Source organism: Maniola hyperantus, chromosome 5 (assembly GCF_902806685.2).
Source record: "Maniola hyperantus chromosome 5, iAphHyp1.2, whole genome shotgun sequence".
In the NCBI taxonomy this organism is placed as follows: domain Eukaryota; kingdom Metazoa; phylum Arthropoda; class Insecta; order Lepidoptera; family Nymphalidae; genus Maniola; species Maniola hyperantus.
The window spans coordinates 5,999,283-6,022,492 of record NC_048540.1 but is presented as its reverse complement, the minus strand read 5'-3'; the positions used below and the strand labels follow the sequence as shown (position 1 = coordinate 6,022,492).

The 23,210-nt window shown below is 36.6% G+C and overlaps 4 protein-coding genes across 4 annotated transcripts in view; 3 read left to right on the top strand and 1 right to left on the bottom strand.

The window, feature by feature from the left end:
- Positions 1-3,409, top strand: Pex2 (peroxin 2). Its single transcript, XM_069498468.1, has 5 exons — positions 1-280; positions 393-470; positions 641-1,066; positions 1,703-1,924; positions 2,858-3,409. The coding sequence occupies exons 1-5, from the start codon at positions 248-250 to the stop codon at positions 2,939-2,941; spliced, it is 843 nt and encodes a 280-aa protein (XP_069354569.1). The 5' UTR covers positions 1-247; the 3' UTR covers positions 2,942-3,409.
- Positions 3,410-4,981: 1,572 nt separating this feature from the next.
- On the bottom strand, positions 4,982-13,527 carry LOC117982291 (RNA-binding protein 14-like). The gene is made up of 4 exons (XM_034968624.2): positions 13,412-13,527; positions 10,926-12,125; positions 7,662-7,761; positions 4,982-7,089 (listed from the first exon to the last, which is right to left on the bottom strand). The coding sequence occupies exons 1-4, from the start codon at positions 13,418-13,420 to the stop codon at positions 6,977-6,979; spliced, it is 1,422 nt and encodes a 473-aa protein (XP_034824515.1). The 5' UTR covers positions 13,421-13,527; the 3' UTR covers positions 4,982-6,976.
- Positions 5,050-23,210, top strand: part of LOC117982326 (cuticle protein 8-like) — an 82,596-nt gene continuing 64,435 nt past the window's right edge. Inside the window, exon 1 of the mRNA XM_069498474.1 lies at positions 5,050-5,151. The gene's annotated coding sequence lies outside the window, so the exon portion shown is untranslated. The remainder of the gene's footprint in view (positions 5,152-23,210) is intronic.
- LOC117982330 (piggyBac transposable element-derived protein 2-like) lies at positions 17,389-19,161 on the top strand. Its single transcript, XM_069498681.1, has one exon. The coding sequence runs from the start codon at positions 17,389-17,391 to the stop codon at positions 19,159-19,161; it is 1,773 nt and encodes a 590-aa protein (XP_069354782.1).

Genomic DNA, 23,210 nt, shown 5'->3' with positions numbered 1-23,210 from the left:
GGACTAATCTTTAAAAAAAATCCATTGGAAAAAAAGGCTCAAAAAAGTTAGAATCCATTATAAATTAGCCAATGACACAGACTAAGAATAAGAAATAAGAACTGTCAAATACATCAAATGAAAAAAAAATTTTTGTTGTGACTTGTGAATGAAATTTTAACTTTTGTATTCGATAATTTTTATCATTCCTATCAATTTTTATTAATCAAATTATAATATTATTAATTTCTCAACCTTAAATAAAACTATGCCTATAACATACATACCTCGCGTTACACAGGTATCTAATAAAGATTTAAAATACAATTTCAGCTTTGGTTTAAATCACAAACATTTCTAATTTCCTGGGATTTCACAACATATTTGAGTTACAAAATAACTTTTTGTTTCAGCTGGATTCCATTCAACTAGATAAGGAATTGGAGGACTTATTAAAAAACTTATTTTTTCAGTCAACAAAATATTTTGAAGTAAGACTTTTCATTTATCATCCTAAGATTAATTAGTAGACTTGCCCTAGGTTACAATGGGTAAGCAGTGGGCTTACCTATTTTATAGACTAAATATGAATATGTTGCACTAAAGGTTACCTACATTTGTAAACACAACTGGTGTCAAAGTACTTTTGTTTTTGTTTTAGCCTGGTGTATTGCAACCAATTTTTCCTGAACTAGACCTACTTATACGGACATGGATATTTAAAAATTCAGTATGTGACAAATCAAGTACATTTGGCCAGCAAATGTTGTCTCTGAAATACAAGACTGACAATTTTTCTAGAAGAAAATTATATTGGTACTTCTTTTACACTATTGGATTGAAATATATGAGAGACAGGGCAATGTACAGTTTCACGTCAAATACGAAAATACAGAACTTTTTCAATAAAATGGAGACTTTTCAGTTGGTCTGGGAGATAATCAACTTTCTTCGCTTTATACAAAGTGGTAAACATCCGGCACTTATTGATTTCATACTAGGTCTTGAATTGACAGCAGATAAACTGACAAGAGAAGATCTTACTGATTTTTCTTGGACTAGGGAGTTACTGTGGCACAATCTTATAGTAAGTAACCTCATTTGACACTAGTAATAAGTTAATTTAAATTAAGTAATTGTCAGATTAGTTTAAATGTAACATGAATCCATAATTACTTTCTTAGTTAAAAAAAAACTAAATTTAGAATATGCCTAAAGTAGTGTTTTTAAGGCTGTATAATAAATAAAAAATCTGGATTTACCTACTACAAGAATAGGTACTCGTCACAAGTAATTAAGCTCAGTTCCATCCTATTTCTTTTATGTGCTTACAGTTATAGTTAATAATTATCAGTATTAAATATAAATCTATATAAGTATTTTCTGATAATATTATAGCATTATATTTGACTTTTAATATATTTTCTTTAATGTACCTAATATAAGTACTGTTATATTTTGAAATAAATGAAAATAAAGTACATTATTCAAAAAAGAAATAAATAATGAAGTCCTCTTTCTCTGCATCATATTTCTCATTGCTGAGGGTTGTGAGCTGTGACCCGTTACTACGAATCACATAATGGTAAGGGTATTCTTGGGATAATAACTTAGTGGGTTTCCAGATCACTTGTCATAATTAGCATATAAATTTAAAATAAATGGGTATAAAATTATTTACATAGTGTATCTTTTCTGTCCTAACATTTAATTTGAATTACAGGAATTAATAGGCACTGTGCTTTCCTTAGTCAACATGTTTGGTTTGAGGCAAAGAATGTCAAAAATGTTAAAATATATGTGGTGGAGGAATCACACAGGTCAAGCGTCCAAAGGCAGTGTTGCAGCAATGACATTACACACCACATGTGCATGTTGTTCAGAGAAACCTATATTGCCACATGTTATGGGATGTTCCCACATCTTTTGTTATTATTGCATAATGGTAAGTAAGGTAGTAAATGTAAAAACCGATAAGGAGTACAGATTTAATACAACTGCCATACCCCTTCCAAGTAAGCCTGCTTCCATCTTAGACTGCATCATCACTTACCACTAGGTGAGATCACAGTCAAGGACTAGCTTATAACGGAATAAAAAAACGACTTTTTGCTTGTAATTGCTTGAATAAAACCCAAAAGTTGTAATCCAAGTTGTAGAAAAATCAATTACAGTATGCGGCAGAAAATAATGTCCATCAGCCTTTAGAATATCATTTTTTTTTGTAAAGCGTTGTCTCTGTCACTCATACCTATATCACGTTTTGTCTGTCTCAACGACAGAGACAACGATCTACAAATCCGCTATCTCCTTCTAAAGGTCGATGTACATTACCTTCTGCCGCGTACTGTATAATATTTTGTTTGGTTGAACAGGAAATGGGAATTATCAGTCCAGGCCTAGTTGCTGTTGCCATTTCGTAACTGGATGGGCAACCGAATATGGTCCCTTCGTTTCCTCCGTGCTTCGGAGAGTACGTTAAACCGTCACTCCTGATTTGACATCTGATAAAACTGTTAAACTAGAGTCGAGGTCTCGTTCTCTTAGTCAAGTTGTATGTATGCCCACCGCATTTTCATACCAAGAAAACTCCTAACATAATGTGAATAATGAAAAGGGGTCAGTCACAACTCACAACTCTCAGCAAATTCTAGTTATTTTAGCGTTTTTTTTTCTACTAAACTTGTTCGCTCATCCAACACCTATGTACATACTATACAATATGCACCGCATTTTTATTTATTAGTTATTCCAAAACGCTGAGCGCTGTAACAAAGCTCGTATGGCGCGTGCAGCTTAAATGAGCTCTAGCTTTATTTAACACACATTAATGTCACTAAAGCTTTATTAATTTTATTTTGTTTGTTTTCTTTTGCAGGCCAATAAGACTGCAGATCCAGATTTTGTATGTCCAAAGTGTTACTACAATGGAAAACAAGTAACGAAATTTCTTATGACGTAATTCAGATTTATTTTATTTAATACTAGATGGTGCCCGCGACTTCGTCCGCGTGGATTTAGGTTATGTAAAATCCCGTGGGAACTCTTTAATTTTTCGATATCAAAAGTAAAGTCTGTTCACTAACATACCTAGCTTGTGTTTATTATTTAAATTCGTATTTAATTACAATAACCATAAGAATTATATAGTATTCTATTTTATTATTAGAATAGAAAACATTACAAATAAATAACCAGCCCAGAGCGAAGATGTCCTTTCCCGGGATGCTAGCTATCTCTGTACCAAATTTAATCGAAATCGGTTAAACAGATGGCGCGAAAATGCTAGCAGACAGACATACGGACACACTATCGCATTTATAATATTACTATAGGTTAAATATTTTTGTACATAATATAAAAAGTTATAAGTAGGTAAGGGATAATTTGTGATAATAGGATATTTAAAAATAAAGACCAATGTTACGTGTTTGCTCCTTTTATTTTAATAACTATACAAATTACATCTGTTTATACAGCAGAAATATAAATATAATATTAAACAATAGGTAAGTATTTACATAAGGTTAATTTGTGGTAAAACAAAATAAAATGACAAATGATAAAAACGAGAAAATGATAATGTTGTTAAAAATTATGAAAATGATGATGACTAATGGGAAGTAATAAATAATAATACAAGTGCATAATATTTAAATTAGGTACGAAACAATAAACCAAACTATATACAAAACTATACCTACTACGTATCTACTAAGCAGCTACATGATCTAAATATAAGTAAGCGCTATGCACTATATTCTATGGCACGAAATTAAAAGGGGATTATTTATTTTATAGATTGTATGTGAATGTGTAAAGCTTATTGCGTTTCTTTCTTCTGGTCACACTGAACTTTTCGAATATGTTGTGTGAAAAAAATGTAACGGGACACATTATTTCAGTTCATCTTGTGTACAAACACCTATAGTGCGCGACAGGTCGAGAATCGAGACGGTAATCGGGGTTTATGGCGAGGGGAGGCCCCGCACACCCGCACGTCACCCGCGCTCTTCCGCATTGGGTTAGCGCGAGGGCTGTGCGGGTGTACGGCGCGTTACCTGCCCGATTGCCATCTCGACCAATCGCATACTATACCATATATGTTAGTCCCGGTATTCACTTAGCCAAGCTGGTTCAGCAGATCAATCAGAATTATTGATAAATTATCACATCTATGAGTAAAATAATCTGATCGGTTTGCTATGCACATCCGCTTTGGTGGATACCGGCCCTAATTTCAGTGTGGCCATTTGTGCTAAACGCAAGCTAAACAGGACATAACATAGAAGAAGCTAAACATATAAAGTACTAAGTACTTATTAGTGATTTATATCAACCAGGCAAGTTTGGATACGTTAGAAATTATAACCATTCTTTGTGTGATGAAACTTTTTTTATACTAGGTTCAATATTTATTTTCAAGCCAAAGCAATCCCCTATGTGCCATTCAAATAAAGAAAATCACCATTTTGAATTAGAAGCTCTACCATGACTATGTACTGTACGCGGTAGAAAATATTGTACATCGACCCATACAAAGAGATAGCGGTTCCGTAGAGCGTTGTCTCTGTCGTTGAGACCGACAAAACGTCACATAGTATGAGAGACATCGCTCTACAAAGCAGAAATCTCATTCTAAAGGTCGTTGTACAATGTTTCTTGCCGGCTACTGTATCTATTAAACTAAAAACTGCTTGCAGACAGATTTTACTTTTTACATTGCATGTATATATTACTTATCTATTTATTTGCATGATTACTTCATTAAGTAGGCACAATGCGTTTGGCGAGTGCCATGATTCTTTAATGTTTGTATGAATAAGTCAATTCATATTATATGTATATTATGGTAAATGCATTGGCCGATCGTTGGACCTATGTGTACCAGGCTCTTAACTTAAGGCCGCAATTATACCTGTGAGTTTTACTCATGTAAGTAGCTTACGTGATTAACTTACGAAAAAACAATGTAAACATTCTTATAAGTATACATTTTCCCTATAGTACGCGACAGTTCGAGATGGCAATCGGGGAGTTAACACCCCGCACACCCGCACATCCCCCGCGCTAATCTGGCGCGGGCGAGCGCGGGTGACGTGCGGGTCTGCGGGGCGTCCCCCGCCTCATACTCCGATTGCCATCTCGACCTGTCGAGGACTATACATATAGGTTTGTTGTAAATTAATTACGTAAGCTACGTGCGTAAAACTTACAGAATATGTAATCGCGGTCTAAGGATAGGTGATAGTTGCGTATATATTATGGTATACTATAGTCCACCAGAACCAGAGAATTTTTGAAATAGCTGCGAACAATCATGGCTAAAAATGGAGCTTTTTATTGTATCACTCAGTTAAAGGGACTGCGCAGACGAGGGACTTGTTGTCCTCCGAGGGACTATTGTCCGCGGAGGACAAGTCCTCCGTCTTTTGCTAGGGTGTTTCGCTGTAGGTAATTTATTAGTTAATCGTGTGACCCATTTTGTCCTCCGTGGAATATCTTGCTAATATAATATTTTGCGAATGTAATATAGTGATAATAAAGGGAAAGCGAACCCTCTCAAAATTAAAGTTGTCTCTGAAGTAGGTCGGTAGGTCGCTTATAGGTAGGTACATTACGCAATTATTACAAAGGCAGATAGGTACCGGTTTTTGTAGGCGCTACTGTCTGAAAAAAGATTGAGTGCAGTGCATCAACCGCATTTTAAAAGGACTTGATATTTTCTACTTAGGTATTACGTAGGTCATATTATTTTTTTCGTAACACCGCGGTAGGTATTATTGAAACAAATCGTTAGACCACCTAAATGTTTCGGCCCTTATTAATTTTTAAGCACTGCTTATTTATTATACACAACTGTTAGTACTCGTGAAACAAATGAAACAATTGAGTCATGTATATTTTTGATACATAAGTGACTTGGTTGGCACATTTTTGAAAAATACTTAAAGAGCTAAAAAATAGGGCCAAGGGTTTTTATAAATTCCTAAGCAAGCAGCGTGAGTAATTCACTCAAATGCAATGTAAAAAGTAGCTTATCTGGTGGGAAAAACGTTGCGAACTACTGGTTTAGGCTTCACTTACACATCGTAAAAGGCAATCGTAGTTCAGTTCATAGATAACACTATATAGTTGCTTTAGGGCTTAGGCTACGTTCAGACGGCAACAATATTCCCGTATCATAAGCAATATTTTATTTAATTCATCGATGATGTAAAAAATCCTGTATTAGAAGTAGCACACGGGTTGCAAGCTATCTCTGTGCCATATTTCGTCAAAATCGGTTAAACAGATGGCCGTGAAAAGCTAGCAGATAGAAATACACACTTTTGTTTTCATGATATAAGTACAGAAGTATGGATTCTACAGGTATAACACATAACTGAGTATAGGGTTGACAGGTCGCCAAACCTAATAGCCGGATAGGCCGGACATTAGGGTAGAAAGGCCGGACACCCTACATTATTGAGGATTTGTGTCTTAGTCTTAATAGGTACGACAAAAAAATTGTATGTAAAATCAAGTTTTTTATTATTGTCATAAATCTTGTTGTCAGGCGGCACTGCGGCCTGCGGGAGCGACCGACAGTCGACTCTCCTGCGCTCGGCCACGCTCGTTTGCGAAATGTAAAAAGCCTAACAAAAGCCGGACAAGCCGGACACCGTTTATTTTGGCCGGACACGCAATCAAAAAGCCTACCTACGTCCGGCTTTATCCGGACGCCTGGCAACTCTAACTGATTAGGTTCTTGCGGTAGTGGAGGTGCGGGAGGGGTGTCATGACTGATGACGTGACGCGAGAGCTCAGTGATTTATCAACTTCACAACTGTCACCCTCCCGCACCGCTCCACTACCGCAGGAGCCTACACAGTCATGTGCTATAGTCTACACCTATAATGTAGGTACGAGTACCTAGTACCTACCTAGGTATGTGAAAAAATCTCGCCGTCCGACTGTAGCCTTATAGGTAAGTTTAGGCAACTACATAATATATCTAGTGCTGGTTGTCTCTGCTATTGTGAACGTTCGCGTGGAAACCGGTCTCCCAATCGGCGATATAGTCCACCGTCCGCACAGAGCCGTCCGGTTCCACCAATGAGTATTGACCTGGATAAATTAAAGCATCTGTATAACCTACGTGTACAATTAATCTGGCGAATAGAAAGGCCCGTTTAATTATTTAGGTATTCTTGGTGTCCGATTTTATCGGCATTTAGCCACCTTGTTTTCGGATACCTACCTATCTACTTAGTTCTAGTTTCTTATACCTAGTATCAGGTAAAAGGTAGTATAAACTTTATTATAGGCACCTTTTTAGGTAGTCAGAAATGAAACCATACACATGAAATCCGTGCACATGTTCTCTGGTGTAAAGATATCTACTTCATCATCTCAAACCGTCGCCGGCTCACTACCGAGAACGGATCTCCTCTTATAAGAGAAGTACCATAGTCTATTACGAAGCAGAAACCAGCGTCCAAATCATTATGCAGGATTCTCATGCATGGGTTGTATTCAAAATTTTCGATTCGATTGAACTTCGAATATTCTTTTAATGTACAGTGGTGTTCGCACCTACACTCTCCTAGTAAAGTAAAAGTTTTAGGTGTTTAAAAAGGCCCTTTTGATTAGAAAACTTATGATGTCGGTGTGTAAAAAATGGTTTACAGATATCCTACCTTTTACAACCTCGCCATCACGCTCTTCTTTCTGTTGCTTGATGTCACCAGTGTGAGGGTCGTTCACGCCATACTCAAATGCGTAACGAGGGTGCGCATCCTGAAAAATACAACTATAATTATTATCTTGATCAATAAGTTTAATTGATTTGTCTATCTGAGGCATCGTAGCGCTCAAACAGATGTAGGTAGACGCTGACGCCCACCCGCTCCGCAGAAGAAGACAGAGGAGAAGAAGGAGACGCTATGCTCACCTTCTTCTGCTTTAGGAAATAGGTGCAAACCACCGGTTCAACGTCGGGACGTTTTATCCGATACCCAAGATCCTGAGACGCCTCATTCCTGACGCGGACTGTGCCGCTGGGTTTTTTAGTGGGTACCCTGAGCAGTGCAAGTGCGAGTGCGATCAGCGAGTTCCACGTATACCCGCTTTTGTGAAGGGCTGTGTAAGTGCATTTTCCCCAGCGGAAAAAACCAGTCATGTGACCAGGGTCTGATAACGGGGCAGGAATGTCTGGCGATAGGAGGGCTGTTAGAAAATGACGTAAGTTTCCAATTAGCAATAAGCGTTGCTAAACCGCGGAGCTTTTCAGTCTGCGGTCTGCGGACGATATAGACATATCAATAAACCTGTCAATTTACTGTGAATATGATTTATGTATATTAATCGATTACTATAGTTAGCAGTTCCATTTATGTAATAGGTAATGAGGCATGAAATACATAATTATTGTAATTTGTATTGTACAAATATTAAATTAAAATACGAGTAGGTACTGTAGGTAGGTACCTATAGCCCGCGACAAGTCGAGATCGCAATCGGGGCATGAGGCGGTGGGATGCCCCGCACATCCGCACGTCACCCGCGCTTGCCAGCATTTTGCCGGCGTTCCCTCCCCGATTGCCATCTCGACCTGTCGCGTACTATGTCTTTATTCAGGGTTCCGTATCTCCAGAAAAAAAGGAACCCTTATAGTATCACTTCATTGTCTATCTATCTGTCTGTCTGTTAACACTGTGATTAAAAGTTAGGTTATTTACTGATCCTTTCCATATACCTAGATACCTAGATAGGTTGCACATAACAAGTGATTTGTAGTTATACCTACCTTTAGGTATTGCTCTTATCAACTTCCTGGGGCAAGTTAAATGATTTGTGGTTTGAGCACAACGTGTCAGACTAACATCAGTAATGTAGGTAGGTCCAGTGAAAGTAGTTCAAAGTGAATTAGTTCCTGATTAAATTTGTTAGCGAATGAAGTCTGGCATGCATGGGAGAGAAGCAAATTAGCATGCATGAGTCGTAAAGATTTTCCGCGTCGCTTACTGACACAGCACTAACATTATGATTTTAATTTAATAATCGCGTGGCAGAATTTAATGCATATCTACTTATTGCATATTGTGATAGCCTAGTGATTAAGACCTCCTCGGCCTCCTAAGGGGGTCCGGGATTCAATCTCGGGCGCGCATGAACCTCTAACTTCTCGGAATTACTATTAAGGACGTTTTAAGCAATTAAACATCATTTGTTTTAAATGTGAATGAAAACATCGTGAGGGAACCTGCTTGTCTGAGAGTTCTCCAAAATGTCTTCAAATGTGTGTGAAGTCAGCCAATCTACTCTTTCCCAAGCTACGTGGTGAACATAATCCTTCTAATTTTTAGAGAGGATCCATGCTCAGTAGTGGGCTGGCGATGGAATGACGACTGTTGATGATGATGATTGAATATAATAACTATTTGGCACAGAAATAGCTTGCATTCTAGAGGTGGACATAGAAGAGTTTTATTCCGGAAATTAAAGATTTTTCATAGATTTTAAAAACAACCTAAATGCACACGGATGAGAATTCGCAGGCGTCGCGGATATCAATTAGTTTAAATATACTTAAGTAAATATAACGATGTATGTAATAGTTTGTATAAAACTAGAATTAGGTACGTGCATGGTACGTGTATGAAAAAGTTTGACATTACGACACTTTGTTACATTTTGTGTAACATCATTGAAATTCGAGCTGTTCTCTCAATGAAAAGCAATCGAATCGACATCGAAATGATTGAGCAAACCAGTCTATCAAACTGCTAAAGGCGGTAATTGTACCTGAAATGTGCAAATAATGCCTTTTACCTTAAGTATTCAATAGTGTAGCTTTAAAGTGAGTCAACCTTCTACTACGAGAATTATATTCAATGGCCTACCTATATCGTGCCTTTAAGCTTTTAATACTTATTTTTATTATTTGCGAGTAAAGTTAGTACAAATAATATATAACTATTATAAAAGTTCATTAGATATATCTATCTCAATATATAAAAGGAAAAGGTGACTGACTGTCTGACTGATCTATCAACGCACAGCCCAAACTACTGGACGGATGTGGCTGAAATTTGGCATGCAAATAGCTATACCTAACAGTAAGTACATGCCACAGACATTTGAAATATTTCACCAATGTGTACCAATAGGATTACAGCACATACGAGTATGTTTACGATATATTTTAATTGAACTTTATCGAAATTTGCGATCTCGTAAAACTTGTTTATGTCTACAATTCTGCGACCTATCATTTTAAATTACGGGCATTCGATGATGTTATGTAACATGTAGATGAATAATTAATATCCCTCAGGGTGCAATAAATGTCCGGTTAAATAGATTACTAGGGTATACAAGTTGCAAGTGTTAACCCACTTTGGAGTTATTCGAGGGAAGTAGGTTAGCAAGTGGTTAGCGATAAAAAACCGTCAAGGCAGTCAGATATTGTTCAGGCTTGTTTTACTTTATAGGTACCTTTAGCTTGTTTTGATATAACTTAGTGATATAATTACCTACCTACTCTACAGAAATTTTAAACTAACCAAATTTAATTAAAGTCTTGCAAGATTTTATTGAAGTGTTTCTTGTAAGTTTACCTATGAGGTCTAGATTGAGTTTTAATTAAAAAAAAATGCAATACTTAAAAATATGACTACTTAACGTTGTTGGTTACTTAGTCTTCACCATCATTATCATCGAACCATCGCTGGCTCACTACTGAGAATGGATCTTCTCTCAGAATGAGATGATTTCGGCCATCATCTACCACGCTAGCCAAGTGCAGGTTGTATCACACCCGTAACTAAGAATGCAAACCGCCGCCGTGCCGCCGCAATCATTCTTAATAAGCCGCCTTTGGTGGGAAACGTATAAATGCATAGTTATCTACTCTTATCTTCTATTATAATATACCTAATGTTTAGTCAAATGGTACTTACATAGTTTTCCAAAAATTCTGTGTGAGCGTTTTTGACGATGTGTGAACCTGTCGAAATTAGAGCCACGGGCGCTACGGCAATGGCTGGAGCCGCTACGTGTGATACGGGTGACTGCAATACAGGCGCTGAGTATCGCACGCCATGGGCTGATTGTTGAGAAACTGGAACTGAATATTGTGCTACAGGTGCAGAGTAATGTGTCACAGTTTGTGCTACAGCAGGGGCTGAGTATTGAACAAGTCTAGCTGAGGACACAGCTGGTGCAGCATACTGAGTTACTGCGGGAGCAGAATAATGACTAACAGTAGGTGCAGCATAATTGGTCACCACTGGAGACCTATATTGAGAAACAACTGGTGCCGAAACATGAGATACGGAAGATGTTGTGTATTGAGAAGCAACTGGTGCTGCAATATTAGCAACTGAAGCTTGGTTGTAACCGACAGAAGAATAGGCTGGGACAGCAAACTGAGCTTGAGATTGCCCTTTCAGTGCTGATGAAGTAGCGTACCCAGTGGATGGCGCTGCATATACTTGAGACACAACTGGTCCACCTGCTGATGTATAAGAATTTAGAGAAGCTTTCGCTAAGGATCCAGAAGAGTACAAAGATTGCTGGGACAAAAGATTTTGGGAGGCGTATGTTGTTCTCGGTGGGGCAAGAACGAATTTGGCCTGCAAGGGTGCGGCTGTTACTTTCGCTATAATGGGAGCCTGAGCGTAGTGGCTCTGTGGAATCACTGTTCTCGTACTCGATGCGATCGATAATCCAGCTGTGGTGGCGTATCCTTGTTGCTCACTCTGAGAATATTCTGAGCCACCAAAAGTTTGCGGCGCTTGGTATGATAGTGACTGTTGGGTCAAATATCTTGCTGATGGTTGCGGGAGGTATGTCGCAGATGGTTGTGGAAGGTAAGTTGTGGCTGGAGCTTGATAAGTAACTTTGGGTGCGGCTTGGAACAGAACATTATGTGCAAAAGCACCTGAACTTTTATACGTGTTTGAAGATATGGCTGACTGGATTAATGGAGCAGCAGTAGCTTGCACGTTCGATACAGATAGTTGAACCGAGGGAGCTGGGTACGAGTAGCCAGAGTCCCCACAGCCTTGTACATTCTGCACTTGGCTCAAATGGTAGTTGAGGTCAGGATCGTGATAAGCGAGTGCATTTGAAAGGAATGCCACGGCGACCAGTATTATCTGAAAACGGATAAGATTTGCATATATTAGTGTCTATTATAATCTATTGTTTGATAAATAGTGTAACTGAGACTGTGGTAAATTTTATTCAAGGCTCGTGGCAGTTGCTCCGCTGCTGCAAATATTCATGGGTAACGATTGGTAGGTAATTATAATTGTCAGAAGTCACGGGTACTTGCTCGTTTGCTGACTATCAGTACAAAATATTATGAAAATACTTAGGTACTTGTCCTGACTGACTGACTGATCTATCAACGCCGCGCTTAGCCAGCCTTCTACTTAATCAAGGCTGTTAAATAGGGGATGAAAGTTTGTGTCAACATCTGACATTTTTGAAATGGTGAAAATTAGTATTTTTGGGAAAAATTAAGCTTTTGGTTAAAAATGAAACACGTATTTTAACGATTTTTAGAAATTCCAACCACAAGGAGCTTGAATAGGCGATAAAAGTTTACATGCGAAACCGCCATTTTTTCAAGTTATATTTACCTATCCATCCATGAAAATTGGTATTTGAAACACTCGGTCTGTGACTGCAAAAGTTGTCATACTGTTACCGCATATACTTATGAAAGTTTGTCGCTTATTACATACCTCCTATTTTCCACACAGGATTTGATATAAATTATTTTCGGATTTTTCCCCTTTAAACGCTTTTTAAGCCAAAATACCTTTCTTTGTGCCAAGTATTAAGATTAAGTGCTTATAATTATAGTTCAATTAAAATTAAGTAGGTATGTATAGTTCATAGGCTTTGATGATGGTCAGAGGGTGAGACTTTTTACATTAAAATGCACTTTAAAAAGCTGTAGCTTTTTATCCAGTTAAATTGGAAATAAAAATTTCTACAACAATTAGACGCCATTGATCTTACTCGTAAGTAGTAGCTATTCAATATAAATTTTAACTTGAAACCTCCTTAAGCTGTTTCTAATAAAAAGGGCCTTGACACACGGACAGACAGACATACCACAAAATGATCCTATAAGAGTTGCACTTCTCATTTATGAGGTACGGAGCCCTAAAAAGGAAATTTTCAAATCTGTGCTACATTTTTTTCTTTGGTTCTATGCAAGCATCACAAACAAATTATAAAAAGTATTGTCAATAAACTATAATACGAACACTTAAGTTTATATTTTAGTAGAGTACGAGTAGGTACCTAATTAAAGTACCTACTTAAGTTTCGTAAATGCCGGTTTGTTTACACACTAATAAAAGACATCAACGCACCGCACAGCACTAAACAAAACACAAGTATGAACGCTCTCTCTATGTTGGCTTACCGATTTCATGTTTCAATTTATTATACAAAAGGTTTGTTTTTGTATATTTACACTAAATAAACAACAAACACAACACCCGCACAATTTGAGAACTAATTGTGTTTAGCTTAGCGTAATTCGAAATGAGAGCAAAACGGGCCCGTAAAGTCTTATATAGTAAACTCATATGTGTAAGAACGGGTCATACTTTTTCACATTCGCCGTCAACTGTGGGTGCGGTTCGGAGGATATGACTTCGGTATTAGAGATTTAGTGTAGTGTAAGATCTAATTATACGAGGATTTAGTGTAACAGCCTATATTTACTTTACTTCTACCTTTATCTTCCTAGCCAGATATACATGGTCCCATAATAAATTGGCCTAGCTATGAATTAGGAAATTAAATGTAACTATTATTATTTTTCAATAGAATCCTTTTTAATAACAACACACTCTTGACATCTCTAAATTAACAATAAGCAGTATTTTCAAAACGGTCGCTTGATCAACATTATAGTACCTACTCTTAATAAAGCCACAATCACGAACTGCGGCCTTTAAAACACTTATAAGTACCTTTATATCGTGGAGCAGGAGAAGACCTTTAGAAAGATAGTCCCCGCGTATCTCTTTTATCATGTCTCTAAGTACAGAAACTAACGTCTTCACGTTGATGCGTATTTAGTAATTAAAATAGAGATCATTTTTTCCCTTCACACGCAAAGGTAAACTGTGGAACCAACTCCCTTCAGATTCCCACTGGACTACAACATGGGGTTTTTCAAGGGGCGGATCAACAAATTTTATTCCTGAAAGGCCAGCAACGCATTGGCGGTTCCTCTGGCGCTGCAAATGTTCATGGGCAGCGGTATTCACTTAACATCAGGTGAAATGTATATTACGAGCATCATTAGGTACTGTCATCATAACCTGTCGGCTGTCACTCGTAAGTCATAACTATATCAGACCCGGTTATTATGAGACTACTATGCATTCTTCAGTTCACGGATATAACTTGTTGGCAGCACAGCGCCACAAATAAGATGCTTTTTGAAATTTGCCGTAGGTATGGACAAATTAAGAAAGCAAATCAAATAGGTACTTACAAGATTCTAGTAACATTTGAGAAGCTTTTTGGTATTAATTGAGTCCTATTTTTATAGGTAATAAAAGTAATAAAAGTATTAGATACAAAATACTTTGATATTAATACTAGTCTGGGTAGGCATACGCACTTGGATATAGGCTAGGTATTAGGTACCAACAAGTAGATAGGTATGGGCGTAGAGACGTAGATAGCATAATTTGTCCAAGGTTTGTATTCTACTACCTACTTACTTACATATAAATTGATAACGATAAAAACATTCGATCGATCGGTTAGGTTGCTTGTTTATAAATAGCTTTGGCATCTGATTATAAATGATATACGAAGCAACTATCCCTTTGTTTGAGATATAATCTGGTTTGAAATATTATTCCTGGAGATACAATTTATTGCTACGGAGTCTCTTTCTATTTAGTGCGTAAAGTTTTAAGTTAGTTAATGTTAATCCCTTAGGTTATCTAATTTAATATTACCAGGTTAATCCTTATTACGTAAGAACTACCATATCGGTAAGATATCGAAATATCTAGTACAATATATACTCATACAGTATCTTTAAAAAATATATGTAAAAATAGTTAAAATGTTTACCAATTCAAGATTTTAAGTACAGTAGGTACGTGGAAGAAAATAATGTACATCGACCTTTAGAATGAGATTTTGGCTTTATAAAGCGTTGTCTCTGTCACTCATACGTATGTGACGTTTTGTAGATCTTAACGGCAGATACAATGCCGCTATCCCTTTCTAAAGGTAGATGTACAAAAGTCAATTATTGTAAAATAATAAAAATATGTAATATTGTCAGGATGAAAGTACATACATATGTATGTTACCGGCACTCTATATACTCTAGTATTGTATAGAATACCTAAGAATTCCTCACGAATTCCTCGTGGTCATCACAAAGTGACATTTTTGGGGGCAGTCATTATATGCCTCACGAGTATTCGCCACTTCTCCCTGCTGGCCGATAGTCTGGTGCATTCGTGCATGGGACCGCCCACAGCGGACTGAACACCATCATAATTCTTTCATAATTCTTAATTAAGCTTCGTTTTATTTATTATTTATTTACTGAATCTACTGTAACTATACCTACTGTTACATTTCAAACATTTCCTAGGATCATTTTGGAATTATACAGAGTGCCTAGGAATTGTATACAATACCTAGGAAATAATATATGAAACGGTCAACGATTGATTGCATATTTTTTACTTTGCCACATAATATTATATAATAGTACTAAAGTAACTTTGCAAGACAAGCCCGGTATTTCAGAGAATGACCAGGTATTCTTTAGAATCGCTGAATTCCCGGTAACATATACATTTCCAAATTTTGTAAGGTCATCTGCTATACATTCACTGATGAAACAACAATGTGTAGGTAATAAACCAATCTCAATGACACTCAATGATGCGTGAAAATAAAAAAAAGTAGGTTAAAGCAGGGCTTAAGCAACTTTCTTGCAATTTCTTTAGATGCGTTTCAGTTACAAAGCTAATGTATCCAGTTTTAAGTAGGTATGTGGAAAAAAACTCATAGCAAGATCGAATCTTCGGATGTTAACTGGTAAAAACATAGATTAATGAGGTTATCCAGTACTGAAATATCCAATGTAAATAATGTACCAACCAAGTTTTTCTTTTAACTGATATTTTTCCTATAAATTTAAAATATCCCAACAGTTATGATTTTCAGCAGTTTTACATATTTATGAAATGAATAAGCTATTAAAATAACCTTATAACGCCAAACCTTCATGACCTTTATTTGATATACCTTAGTACCTACCTTCAGTAATTTTCTTTCACTACTTGGAGGTAAAAAATAGGCATGGTAGTAGAGTGGTACGTTAAAGAAATACATACCTACGCGACTCCTACTATTATACCTACTCCCTATACTCCCTACTATAAAAAGTCTGTACCATAACCTACATACCTACCTACCTACTTGCACAGAATATATAATAGTACTAATCTTTTAAATATATAAAAGAAAAAGGTGACTGACTGACTGACTGACTGACTGACTGATCTATCAACGCACAGCTCAAACTACTGGACAGATTGAGCTGAAATTTGGCATGCAGATAGCTATTATGACGTAGACATCCGCTAAGAAAGAATTTTTGAAAATTTAACCCCTAAGGGTTCGAAATTTGTGTAGTCCACGCCAGCCAAGCTGCGGGCATAAGCTTGTTTATTATAGTTGGGTAACTATTACCATAATCATAAAAATAATCCATAACCATAAAAGCTATTTTAATGATCGAGGCGATTAGGTATAAACGGGTGTCATGTCACTTAATTTTATAAAACTAGCTGTTGCCCGCGGCTTCGCCCGCGTAGATTTAGATTTCTAAAAATTCCGTGGGAACTTTTGATTTTCTACGACAAAAAGTAGCCTATCCGAAGTAGCCTGTCCCCGGGATGCAAGGTAACTCAGTACTTCTTTTAACCCATTAGAAGTCACTGTACTCAATTGTGTACAGCCATATCATCAAGTGTAGGTTTTATATTTCAAACAATTGACGGTATTGTTGTTGATATTTTATTTCATAACAATAGTGATCAAAGCTACAGATAAATATTATGTGAGTAGTGTGATTGTTTTTGAATAAAAATCTCAGTCGAAGTTGTGTCACGGGAGTACTATGCAGGTAAGTGAATAATTTTGGAAATATTATAATAATTACTGTATAATTATTGGTTTTCACATTCAATTACCATACAGTACATGTCAACGTAAGTTTTAAAGAACATTCTAATCAAATAGCTATAATTACAATAAAACTGTAGCTATATAAATCTTGCTGTACTCGATTGTGTACAATGACAACATCCATAAGTAAATTTTTTTTTTTTCAGATTCCTAACAATGAGCAAACAACAAATATTTTTGGCACGAAACAACTACAAAGGACTTGAAGAGGCTGTTGACGCCATTTTGCATGATAGCGATGATGATGAGTTTGATTTGGCTATCATACCACCTGATCCAAGTGCGTTGACTGATGAAGAAGAAGGAGCCGATGAGGATATGGTGTCGTCGTTCATACCGCATGACGTGCCTGGTACTATTGAGATATTTACGAATCGTACGGATGGTGGTAACGAATATAGTAGTAGCGATGACAGTGACAATGAACCGCTGGCGTCGAAAAGAAGGCGACAAGATGTTACTCGCCGAACAATCCCAACCTGGCATAAATGTCCACCTTCATACACCTCAACTTCTCAGCGTACTTCCGAAGTCTGTGATAAGACAAATGCCATTCGTGAAGAACTAAAGGGCCTAAACCCTGTGCAAATATTTGAAAAACTCTTTGATGAAGATATTGTTGATATCATTATATCTAATAGTATACTTTATTCAAATCAAAACAACAGACATGATTTCCAGCTAGATTCTTGTGATTTGAAAAAGTTTTTGGGGGTCTTGATATTATCTGGATACCACAAGCTACCTCGAGAACCAATGTATTGGAGTTTAGACGAAGATATTCGCGTGGAACTGATTGCTCGAGCCATATCAAGGCATAGGTTTCGAGATATAAAAAGAAACCTTCATCTTGTCGATAACAACTTGGCAGGAACTTCGACTGATAAAATGTTCAAGATAAGACCATTGGCCGATGCTCTTATGCAGAAGTTTTTACAGTGGGGTGTATTTCATGATGGTATCTCTGTAGACGAATCAATGGTTAAATATTTTGGCCATCACCCTGCTAAACAGTTTATTCGTGGAAAACCAGTTCGATTCGGATATAAAAACTGGGTAGCGGCTAGTTCTACAGGATACTGTTACTCGTTTGATTTTTACTGTGGAAAATCCCAGGTAATAACTTCGGATCCATTGGGTTCTCGCGTTGTCAAAAATTTATTGGAAAAACTGAATTGTACCCCAGAAAATCACGAGGTCTTTTTTGACAACTTTTTTACCAGCTACGATCTTTTGGTAGACTTGAAAAACCTAGGCTACCGTGCTACAGGGACTATAAGAGAAAACAGAACTAAAAAATGTACACTGACTAGCACCAAGGACATGAAAAAGAAAGACCGTGCCTCTTACGACTACAGGTTTGACAAGCGAAGTGAGGTACTTATGGTAAGATGGAAAGATAATAGTGTGTGTACAATGGCAACCAACTACGATAGCATTGAACCACTAGGGACTGTCAAGCGATGGTGTCCAGTAAAGCGAGAGAAGACCGACGTGGCGATACCACGATTGTTCCAAAATTATAACAAAAATATGGGTGGAGTTGATGAACTGGATCAGTCCATCTCGCTATATCGAATTGCTGTTCATGGTAAAAAGTGGTGGTGGGTGCTATTTACATATATGTTGGACATGGTTATTGCTAATTCCTGGCGTATACATGTGAAAACTAATGATGCTCCCATGGATCAACTCGCGTTCCGCCGTCAAATTGCACGATTTTATCTACGCCAAGGTGAACAAAGAAAATCGCGCCAGTCTGCATCAGTAGTTCCAGGGCTGCCTCAAGATGGAATTGGACACTATCCCACCAAAATTGTAAAACCGCTGCGGTGTGTCCTTTGTCATTCAAGAGTGCGCTGGCAATGTAAGAAGTGCCTAAAAACACTTTGTGTCGAAAAAGATTGTTTCGAAAATTTTCATACTTAAACGGTCAGTGTACTCATTTGTGTACACCCCTGTAATTTGCTGAAAACTATGTTTTCATAATTTTTTTCTTTGATTTTATGTTTCTTTGTTCTGCATTAATACATAAATAAAGGTGGTTCCAAAAAAATATTTGTACTTTTCATTTGACCTCTAATGGGTTAAAATCCCGTAGGGTCACCACGATTTAGGATTGCAATTCTTTACAGCATCAGGACTGAAGAGTTGGTTCCTCGAGTTCAAAGTCTTTAGTTGCTAGCAACTAAAGACTTTTGAACTACCTACCTCGTACCTAGGTACGAGGTAGGTAGTTCAAAAGGTAGGTCTAGGTAGGTTGTGGTACCTAGGTACCTCCAGCATCAATTTATAACCGACAGTTTCAAAATTCGATTGGTTTTGGGGCCAGGTCCCTCATCAGGATTGAGGACTTAGAATTCAATTTTTTTTCATGGGGCAATGTCGCAAAGTTTCTCTATCGATTAAAAAAAACTACGCAAATTGGTCCAGAAATCTTTGAGATTTCGGTGTATATAGGTAGAAAAACAGAACTCCTCCTTTTGTAAAGTCAGTAAAAAAGTAAATTTTGTTATTCCTTGGTTAATCCTCTACTTGTCTGTGAAAGTTCCGTCAAAATAGATTTAGCCGTTCCGAAGATTAGTCTGTTCAAACAGACGGACAGAAAAAAGTTTTAAAAATGTTTGATTCAGCTATAGTACAGTTCAAATAACCATATAAGCTTAATATGAGGTAGTTATTTCGAAATCACAGACAGACACTTCAATTTTATTTATTAGTATTGATATATAGATAGAGTAATAGACTAGTTGCATAGTATCCGGTGGGCGGTATACACCCGAAAGAAGAAAAACTTCTTCAAATAAAGGGATAATTTACGTCCGCTATCTTTATTTACACATATTTTTTTATATATCTACTTGCACCATCTGGTTTTGGAAATTAATGACCGGTTTTATTTTCATAACCAGCACTCTGAGAAACCCATATGCTTGTACTTATATCATCAACTTTTCAAAAAATGTAAACTTCCATTTTTGATTTGTAAATGGAGTCATAATTTTCGTAATCATCATATTCTCGAGGAACATGTAGGTACATTAGATAAGTTTTATTGATCTATCTGTATAGTATAACCCGAGGTATACAAAAATAATACTTAACTATACATAAAGTACCAAGAACAAGCTACCAATATCTGTACCATAATTAATATGTGCAATCATGTGTGCAAGTTGATATATGAATTTGATCTTGTTACATTTAAATTTCTTATCATAGAACTACTAGAATTGAAATGTGGCCTAGAGTTGAAGAGATTATGAAAATGTTACGTAGTTGCAGACCCCGCATTGTGCAATATGTATGAGTCTGAGTACCTACATACTACGAGTAGGTATGTGTTGGCGCCTGCGCAGAACTGGCAACATCCCATACCATATTACCATCAATGCAATAGAAATGTAAGGCATGACTATACAGAAGTGCCAAGTGGCGGAGTCGTGGTGCGAACGCAAAAATAATGTCTCTTCCAAGGACTTGAGGTGCCTGCGTTTGTAACGGTAATTGAAGGTACACAAGTCTATTGTTATGTTTCGTCTGAGTTTCGTTTCTGTCGCTCGCCATTTCTGTAAACACTGTAATTCAGGTTAGTTTGGTTTGAGGGTCATTTTGCTTATTGTAAATTCTTATTTATGAAAAAATTTGAAGAGCTGCCTTGCTGCTACAAACCCTATAGGTACATATTATAGATTTATCCATGATAGTTTAGGATTAGATCTTAGATAAACAAAAATAGGTATGTATTCCTATCGTAGAGTGATAAGACAATTTGGTGAATCATTACAATCATCATCTCCTTTCTTAACTTCCGTATGACTGTCTATTACAGACGTAGGCTTAAAAGTTAAAACTAACTGAAACTACCAAAAGTTGGAGTAAACTCCGAATCTTCCGAGTAGAAGCCCGGAGTCTTGTATTCACGAAGGTGTGACTACTATTTCGTGATTAATAAGATAAAATACTATTCCCATATTACGAGTAGGTATATTGTACTATTATTTTTGGCATAGAAATACCCACTAACTGCAGTCAGTTAAAATGTGTGAAGCAACACTATAAAACTCATATGCAGTAATTGCCGAAGCCTAAAGCGGGTTAGATATGGATATAGGTGGCGCCTTACATAAGGTGCTAGTTTCAAAGCTCTTTACAGTTTCTATGCAAATTACACAAGCTGAGACTTGCAGAGACGAAGTTAGATTGCATTTTTTAATTAATTGTTGCAAATTCTATGCTATAGATATGCTTTTGTGATACCTTGTTACGTAAAATAATTAGTGGATAACTAATAAAAAAGAAGGTTTAAATTTCGCGAATATTCACTAATTAATATAACTACAAGATTATTAACATTTCTTAATAAGCGAATCGTTTGAAAAAACCAAAAAAGTATCTTATAAATTAGAAAGTGCGGAAGAGTTATAAATTATGTGAAATGAATTATTGTTCAGCACTAGGTATATTTTATTAAGGAAAATTCTCATTCTTAACATCTATGTAATAAGTATATATATATTTTTTAAATTATTTATTCTACACAACAAATGCTTGTGACTCGAGTTGTCCATTTTTGTGGACTAAAGTTTAGATCGCAGTGCTATAAAATACGTTTCAGTTTTCGGCTGGTATGTAGTGAAGGTAGGTAGGTATATTCATTAATTATTAATTTATTCAAAGCGTTTGTTTTGTTGAGATTTGATATTTAAATTACCGTTGGTAAATCACATACGAGTAGGTATAATAATGCAGTCATTACGACGTATATTATTAACACATAGGTAGGTACTCTATATTTTAGATAACAGATTAGTTGCAGGGTCGTATTGGTCCCATGCCCTTTGTTTGTCCGCGTTTCCAAATGCTCCTTCACCTTTTGTATACTGAACCCACACTAAAAACCAGTGTTAGTTTTACACTTATCGTATATTGGTACTGATTCTGATGGCAACTTCATTTTAGAGTATTTGCATCTTTGTCTTACTAATGTATTAAGAAAAGGACAGACAAAATCCATAATAATATTTAAAACTGTCACACCTCGTCACTGTAATTGCCAGTCTTGACTTGAGCAAAGATAGTGTAGAGCTGCACTAAAATTTGGAGTATTTTATTTAAAATTCATTTTCCGTCCTTTTTTAGCAATAGAAGCAGATACTCAAAATTTACTTTATAGAAAGATATTAGAATCGCTATTCGCTATCGCTTTTCATTAGGCGTTTTAAAGACTGGTAGTCTAAAACGGACTAAAAGCACTGCACGGCCGCGACACAGAGTAGGATATCTACTCGTGTGGCCGCGATAGTCATAGGGGCGCAGTTACAGTCTCTGTCAGTTCCGCAATTTTTGATTTTTTTTAAATTTACTGAGCAGCGATGAATTGATGATGATGATTAAAAATTTAATCTGTAGGTAGGTGATTATTTTTATGCGTGATTGAATAATCGCTACCCCTATTGCGAATAGAATAAATGCGAAAATTTGTTGGTTTACTGGTTTGTTGGTTTGTCCTTCAATAACGTCGCTACGGATCGAAGTGATTTTTTGCATGGGTATAGTTTAAGACCTGGAGACTCTCCAGTGGAGAGTGACATAGGCTATTTTTATCCCGCAAAATCAAAGAGTTCCCCCGGGATTTTTAAAAACATAAATCCTCCCGTACGATGTCGCGGGCATCAGCTAGTTACAGAATAATATTCGCTGCAGGTGTAAATATTATTTAGTAGTACCTATATAACACATGTAAACTGTAATAGATTGATAAACTACTCAAATGTGATTGCAAAAAACCAGCAGTTATTGTACGCTAGACCTGACAGCGCCACGATTGCTCTAATTTTTCTCGATTACTTCGTTATGATGGATGGATAGGTAGGTTAAGTATGTTTTACTAAACGAATGAAAACATTATCTAACGTTAAAATATTTTATTAAAACTGGACCTGTTACATAAATAATATAAATTGAAGCAAAGAGAT

Coding starts and splice junctions, on each gene's coding strand:
- Pex2 (XM_069498468.1), top strand. CDS start 248: ATGCCTATAACATACATACCTCGCGTTACACAG. Junction 281..392: donor ACATACCTCGCGTTACACAG/GTATCTAATAAA, acceptor TTTTTGTTTCAG/CTGGATTCCATTCAACTAGA. Junction 1,925..2,857: donor TTTGTTATTATTGCATAATG/GTAAGTAAGGTA, acceptor TTTCTTTTGCAG/GCCAATAAGACTGCAGATCC.
- LOC117982291 (XM_034968624.2), bottom strand. Junction 7,762..10,925: donor CAGAATTTTTGGAAAACTAT/GTAAGTACCATT, acceptor TGTATTTTTCAG/GATGCGCACCCTCGTTACGC. Junction 7,090..7,661: donor TGATGGCGAGGTTGTAAAAG/GTAGGATATCTG, acceptor TAATTTATCCAG/GTCAATACTCATTGGTGGAA.
- LOC117982330 (XM_069498681.1), top strand. CDS start 17,389: ATGAGCAAACAACAAATATTTTTGGCACGAAACAACTACAAAGGACTT.